The 7,707-nt window shown below is 22.6% G+C and overlaps 3 protein-coding genes across 3 annotated transcripts; 1 reads left to right on the top strand and 2 right to left on the bottom strand.

The window, feature by feature from the left end:
* Nucleotides 1–1,883: 1,883 nt before the first annotated feature.
* Nucleotides 1,884–4,697, top strand: DICPUDRAFT_160116 (uncharacterized protein; the record flags this gene model as incomplete). Its single annotated transcript, XM_003294960.1, has 2 exons — nucleotides 1,884–3,097; nucleotides 3,182–4,697. Coding segments are annotated over 2 exons (2,730 nt in total), but the record flags the coding sequence as incomplete, so codon positions are not given.
* A 33-nt stretch (nucleotides 4,698–4,730) lies between these two features.
* On the bottom strand, nucleotides 4,731–6,465 carry DICPUDRAFT_51831 (TATA-binding protein-associated-factor). Its single transcript, XM_003294959.1, has 2 exons — nucleotides 5,483–6,465; nucleotides 4,731–5,404 (listed from the first exon to the last, which is right to left on the bottom strand). The coding sequence occupies exons 1-2, from the start codon at nucleotides 6,404–6,406 to the stop codon at nucleotides 4,772–4,774; spliced, it is 1,557 nt and encodes a 518-aa protein (XP_003295007.1). The 5' UTR covers nucleotides 6,407–6,465; the 3' UTR covers nucleotides 4,731–4,771.
* A 450-nt stretch (nucleotides 6,466–6,915) lies between these two features.
* Nucleotides 6,916–7,266, bottom strand: DICPUDRAFT_160114 (uncharacterized protein; the record flags this gene model as incomplete). Its single annotated transcript, XM_003294958.1, has 2 exons — nucleotides 6,916–7,044; nucleotides 7,120–7,266. 2 exons carry the CDS (start codon nucleotides 7,264–7,266, stop codon nucleotides 6,916–6,918), a joined length of 276 nt encoding a protein of 91 aa, XP_003295006.1.
* Between the last annotated feature and the right edge of the window lie 441 nt (nucleotides 7,267–7,707).

Raw genomic sequence — 7,707 nt, 5'->3', positions numbered from 1 at the left:
ATCGATACACACATACACACAAATATCTGCATTATTTAAGAATATTATTATTATTATTATTATTATTATTACTTTTAACAGTTTTATAATGTAAAGTATAACGAAATAAAGAAATTAAAAATAATAAAATAAAAATAAAAATAAAAATGCAATTATTGAATCTGAAATAAACAATTAACAAGAAAATAAATAAAAATATAAAAATATTAAAGTTTTAATAATTACATTAAATAAATTAAATTAATATAAAAAACAAAACAAAACAAAACAAAACAAAATAAACCTTTTGATTTGTTATAATTACTTTTTTTTAAAAAAAAAAATAAATAACAAGAAAAAAATAATATTAATTTATTTATTTCTAAAAATTTAAATAATTATTTATTTATTATTATTTTCCCACCCAAATAAAAAAAATACTAATAAATTTAGAAATTTAATCCAATTCAATTTGTTGGATTTAAATATTTGAGGGTTAACTAAATGTTTTGATTGTGCATATATTTTCCCAAATGGAAATTAAAATAAAACAAATATAAAACTATAAATACATTTGTATGTGTTCAAAATTAAACATTTGTATAAATAAACACAAACATTTTGTATGAGTGGTAGTGTGTGTGTGTGTCTGTGTATGTTGCTTTTTTATTTATAGTAATTTTTTTTTATGTGGGCTGTTTGCATGTAAATCCTGTGTGTCTTTGTTTTTAAAGTGTGTGTTAAGAGTGGGTGTATTTATAAATTATTTAATAAACAATAGATAAAAATAAATAAATCTTTAAATAAATAAACATGTTTGATAAACGATTTAAAAAATTATATTTTGCACGTATGTTATTGTTGTTCCGATTGTAAACAAAAAAAATAAATACCATTTATTAAATAGCATCATTATATATTGTTTTAGATTTGGGTTTATTATTTATTTATTTATGAACATGTAAAGAAAGTTTTTACAATGATATAAGGGTAGTATTATCGTCATAGATGATTGAATATAACAAATTTGTGAAACATTATTCAAAAACTTTTATTTTTAGATTATACATTTTTATTATATTATTAATTTTTTTGTATGTGTACAATTAAAAAATATAGCTTTAAATTTATTATTACTATTATTACTATAACTATTATAATATGAATAACTATTACATCTAATTTATAATATGAATATTAAAAACATAAGTCCATTATATAGTACAAATATATAAAATATTATTACTATGTTATTATTACCATTTAAACTAACGATATAAAATAAAATTAATAAATTATATTTTTTTTTTTTTTTTTTGTTTTGTTTGTTTTATTGTGTTATTTTAGTTTCAATTCGAAAAAAACAGTCGTTTTTTCAAATCTCCCCAGTGGATTAATGTAAATCAGTTAATTATTTTTTTTATTTTTTTTTTAATAATTTTAAATAACTGTGTTTTATGACCAAAAAATAATTTTATTTTTTTTTATTTTTTTTTTCTTAATTTTTTTTTATTTTTTTTCGTTTTTTATTATTTTTTTTAATTTTCATTTAATTTCATTTTAGACTTAAAATGAAATTAAAAATTACTTATAATAATAATCTATCTATTACCACACTTAATTTATTAAAAAATTGTAACAATAGGTTACTAATTAGAAATTATTCATATAAAATACCAGAGTCAGATGATATTAAAAATGATATTAAATATAATCAAATAAATAAACCAAAAACTAAAAAAAAAAATGAAAATGAAAATTTAAATGATAGCAATAATAAAAACAATGGCAATATTAATATAAAAAGTAATAATAATAGTTTCACATTCGATAAAAATTTTACGACTGAAGATAGAGTTAAATTATTATCAATGTATAAAAAAAATAAAATTTCATTAAAAAAGAACACTAGAGTAGTTATAGAAACTCAAGTAGAAAAAGAGATTGTTATGGGTAATGAGGTAGATTCAAATAATCCAATGTATAAAGATTCGTTTGAATCGTTTAAAAGTTTTCAAGAGGGAAAAAAAGAAAATATTAATGTCGATCAACAGGAGCTACCATCAATAAAAAACCACAATCAAGAAATTTTAGATTACAATCAAGATAGATTTAATTTTAAAAAAATAAAACCAATGAGGGGTGATATAGTGTTGTTTATCTCATCAGATACAGGCGACTCAACAATGGGTTATTTAGAAGAGTCTAAAGATGGCATTTATTCAACTAAATTAAAGAACTATTTGGAACCAGCAATTCTTACCGATGGTAAAATACAGATGATACTCCCAACATCATACTTAAGAGATAACGTTAGCGGATTAGTGCAAGGCCTAATGGACTCTTTAGTGGAATTATCAAAGTTTTACAATATTCAAATATCAGAACTAAATAAAATTAAAATAAAACTATTTAAAGAGAATATTAACTTTTTAATAAACTCAACAAAAATGTATAAAACTCTCGACGAAAAGGAAGCTGCCGGCGTAAAAGTTCTCAGCCATTTTACAAATCTCAACAAGAATCCATATAGTGCATTAATCGAAATATTGGATATTTTTAATCAACTATTTGTACACAAGAGCGATCATTTCAAAGTTTTATCACAAATTTTATATAGAGAGTTTTCAGAAAGAACTAAAGTTAACTCTGTTGACAAAGATGGTAATTTATGGACTAATAATCAAAATAGATTCGAATCTGTAGAAATTAAAGAAGCTATAAAATACCTTTTTTCAAAACCAGTCAACAGCAGTGGCGAAAGTAAAAAGTTTTCAAGTCTTTTTTGGAGCGATGCAATTCACTCCTTTTTTACCATCAAGGCAATTCAATACTTTGACTGTTTCGAAATGGAAAGAGAATCATTCTATTGTTTCACCAAAGATTATTTAGATGGATATAAAAAAGAAATTGATTACCTTTTAGATCCAGATAATCAAACCGACCTCAAAATATTTTTAAAATACTCACTAAAAATTTTAAATAACACTTTGAATGATAGTAATTGGAAACCAAATTTAATAATTTTACATGATGCAAAGATTCCAAATTATAATCCAAATAAAGAAAATGAAAAATTAGAAAGATCATTTAGAATTTTTATAAAATTATTAAAAAGGTTTGTATTATATATTTTTTAAAAAAAAAAAAAAAAAAAAAACCCTATAACTTACTTTTTTTTTTATTAAATAAAAATATTTAGATGTTTGGTTTCATTTAATGAAAAGGAAAATAGTGGTATCATTAAGAGGAATATTTGTTCACTTCTTAGAATCGACAATGCAAATCAATTAAAGTTTTTATTGGTTGGTCTTAAAGAATCTCAACAACACGATATCATATTGGACCTAAAAGAAAGAATCAATGGAAATAAATTTATTGAATTACCAAAACAAAAATTAATGAAAATGATTGAGAGCGATAGGTCATCAAGTAATACAAGTTTATTAGATTTTGGTAATAGTAGAAAGACTATAGATTCAAAATCATATACAATTGATTCAATTACAACAAAGGATGTCGATGATGCAGTTGGCATTATTAAAGAGGAAAATGGTGATTATATAGTTGTGGTTCATATATCTGATGTTACAGATTCCGTTAAACCCTTTAGTCAGTTATACGAATGGGCAAAATATCAATCATCATCCATTTATTTACCAAACTCAACTCATTTTATGTTACCAAATTTCATCAGTGATCAAAGTAGTTTAGAACCAAATAAAGAAAACAGATGTCTATCCTATCAATTTAGAGTTAATGAAAAAGGACAAATTACAGATTATTCAATTTTCCCATCACTTGTAAAAAATATTGTAAAAACAAATTATGACAAAGTTACCAACTCTATAAATTCTTTTAATGGCATCAATAGTGGCTCTAGCGATATTCATTCGAATGAAGAAACCGAAGAGTTAAATCAATTATTTAAAATTGCATCAAAATTAAAGAAAAATAGAGAACTAAAAGGTGTTTCAATTGTTAATCTACCAAAATCTAAAGTTGTATATAATGAAGAGGCTAAAAAATATGAACTCGCCGAAGAGGATAGTGGCACCTTATCCCATACTTTAGTATCAGAACTTATGATTGCCACCAATTGGATATCATCAGATTTTTGCATTAAAAATAATTTACCAATTCCATTTAGAGGACAAAGTGAACCAGACTTTAATGCAAACTTGGAACATCTATCAAAACTTCATCCAATTGCAGGATCTCATTTATTATTAAGACAATTTAAAAAGGGTGTTTTGGATCATAATAATATAGGTCATTATTCATTAGGTTTAAATAGTTATACATGGTCAACTTCACCAATTCGTCGTTTCTCAGATATGTTGGTTCACACACAAATTAAAAACTATCTTTTAGAAAAGCAGCCACTACTCAACACTGAATATTTAGAAAGAACATTACCATATGTACAAAAGAATTTAGAATCAATTAAAGATTTCCAAAGAAAATATGAAAAAGAAATTTTAAATAGAATTTTAAAGATGCAAGGTTTCAATAAATTATATCGTGCAGTTAAATTATCAAAAACAACATTTGGTAATAAATCGGTTGTCAAATTTTTACTATTGGACCATGGTTTATTAAGTATAACACTTCAAGTAGACAATTACCAAGGAGAACTAGACGATAAAATTTATTTATTAGAAGCCAAACCCAATCATAGAAATATATTTAGATTTGAAATTGTAAAAGAACAATAAAGCAATATGTTTTTTTTTTTTTTTTTTTTTTTTAAATTAATAATATAATAACTTATTTATTTATTTTTTTATTTTTATGGAATTAAAATCATTGTATCTGAATCATTTGGTTTTTTAATATATGCTAAAAGTTTTTCACCAAATAAGTCGAAAAGTGATTGATATTGAATTTTGAGAGTTTTTAAAATATTTTCTCTGGAGAATTCTGTAAAGATTGGTATTGAAGTTGGTTTTTCGCCAGATTGTAAAGTTTTGCCATCTTTTAAATCTAAAACTGATAATATATTTTCACCTTCTGAAACCCAAGATAAAAATTTTCCAGTTGCTTCAATAATTGCGTTTAACACCTTGTTTGCCTCCATTGATTTTAGTGGATTTGAGTTGTTGTTTAATTCTGGTTCTAATAATTTATAGTATGTTGAAATATATGGTAATAATAAAAATTGAATAACGTTTTTGCCTAAACCTGAAAGACCTACTACTGCACCATAATGAGTTGTTAGTGGTTTTGTTGTATCGTGTAATGTTTGTACAAGTGTTTTTGTGATTCTTGATTGTAATGAGCTATATGAATCTCCAAATTTTCTACAAATAAATGTTACTAACTGTGCTGAGAAATCTCTAAGTTCCCAATGATTATCCATGGGTGATGTGCATAACTTTTTACCAACTAAACAAGTTAAAATTGGTGGCATTAATTGATGTAACTAAAATTAAAAAATGATGCATACTGTTATTAAAATTTGTTATAGAAACTGAGAAAAAAATTTTAAATGTTAACTTACATATAGTTCGGGTTTTAAATGTTTACTTTCTAAAATTGCTTGGGACATTTTCATTAATTTCATTAATAGGTTTAAGTTTGTTAAATTTTGAGTAACTTGAACAGAGATAAAATTTATAAAGTATGGTAATAATTGATGAAGACTAGAATCATTTTTAAGACTATGAATTGCAGCATTGAATAGTTTTTGATTATCGCCTTTAATAGAGTTTGTAATTTTTTCATAAAACATTTGAATTTCTTTTGAAAGTATGTGTTTGACGGTTGGTTTAACGACAGTGGTTGTAACACTTGGCAGGGTATGAATACCGGGTATAGATGGTTCTTGCTTTTGTTGTTGTGTTGCTATATTTGGTTTTGATAGAATATTGTTTGTTGAAGGTGGAACGTTGGTACCATTTGCAGTATTTGAAGATGAAGCAGCAAGCTGATTTGCCTTTTCGCTTTTGAATTTTTTATTTAAATTTTTAAAATGTTCTTCAATTTCGTAAGGTGATGGATTTTGAGGGATTAATGGTTGAACGCCTTCTAAAGCTAACCAATGTGCTGATAATGTTGGTTCACGTGGTACCTTTGGTAATGGCTGATTCATTACCTCTTGAAATGTCAACTCTTTATCATTTAAATAATAGATTGCCTGTGTTGAAGTTGTTGTTTTTTGAAATTTTAATAAAGAGTTGTCACTAACACAACTATTATATCCATAAAGTACTTCAACATTTTTTAATCCTAATGCATTGTTTATATCATCACATGACAAATGATCCCTCTTTGAATGCTTCATAAATTTAATTGCTTCTTGTGCAATTTCTCTAATTCTATATTCAACATCTGATGCTAATTGTGATGCTATTTCATCTGGTAAATTCGAAATACCTGCACTTTCTGCTATAATTTTAATTGTATCATTTGGTAAAACCGACATTTATTTACTTTATTAATATAAATAAAAAAAATAAAAATCTATTTATATTTCACTTATTTACAATATTTTTTTATTAAATAAAAAAAATAAAATGATGTTTAATTTACAATTTTAAATAAAAATAAAAAAAATGAAAAAAAAAAATAAAAATAAATTTAAAAAAAATTAAAAAAAAATAAATTTAAAAAAAATTTTAAATTTTTAAAAAAAATAAAATAAAAAAAAAAAGACTATTTATTCTTAAAAGAATAAGGGAATCAAGATAATTTGGATTAATATTTTTTAAAAAAAACTAAAAATTAAATTTTTATTAATGTTTTTGCTAAACATATAATTTTTTTATTATTTTTTATATTATTTATTATTATTATTATTATTATTGTTATTATTATATTATTATTATTATTATTTATTATTTATTATTTATTATTTATTATTAGCATATATTTATTTAAAAGATTTTTATTTTTTATTTTATTTTTTTTTTTTTTTTTTTTTTTTATTTCTTTTTATCTGATTGATCTAATTGTTGGTTCAACTGGAGTATTATTTCTTGGTGAAGGTTTTACAGTTAAATTGAAGGCAGGTGGGAGAAAAGTGGCCATTGGTTTATTATCACTACTAGATTTTGAAGTTTTCTAAAATAAAAATAAAAAAATTAATATCTATATGAGTATTATAAAATTTACTTATTCTATAGTTACTTTAAATACATGAGTAATATCTCTTAATGGTACCCTTTTTTTATTTGATTTATTTGAGAGATTATGTGAAACATTTGAGCAAAATCCAGTTAGAGGATCGATGTTTTCTTTATTGCTTTCAAATTCATCAAAAATTATAAATGATTGACAAGACATGTTTATATATAAATTATTAATTATTATTATTATTATAGACGCAAACTATTATATTATAAACAAAAAGTTTTACACAAATTTTTTGTTGTTTTTATTATTATTATTATTGATTATTTTTTTATGGAAAAAAAATTACTTATACCTTTATTACTACTATGAATTAACACAAGCAATACAAAAACAAACAAATTTATTAATTACAAATACAACACACAACACAAACTATTACTATTATTACTGATCAAACAAACTGACAAAACACAATACAAAAAACACAAACACACAAAAAAAAAAAAAAACTTGAACTGAGTTAATTTTCAAGTTTTAAAGCATCTATTATTTAATTTATAAAAAAATAAATATTAATGGTATTTTATTTTGATTATTTTTTAAATAAACAAATAAAAAATTTTTTATAAATTAAATAGAAAAAAGAAAAGA

This window comes from Dictyostelium purpureum (genome assembly GCF_000190715.1).
Source record: "Dictyostelium purpureum unplaced genomic scaffold DICPUscaffold_692, whole genome shotgun sequence".
Classification (NCBI taxonomy): domain Eukaryota; phylum Evosea; class Eumycetozoa; order Dictyosteliales; family Dictyosteliaceae; genus Dictyostelium; species Dictyostelium purpureum.
Note: the sequence above shows the minus strand (reverse complement) of the source record. Positions and strands in the feature narration are given on the sequence as shown.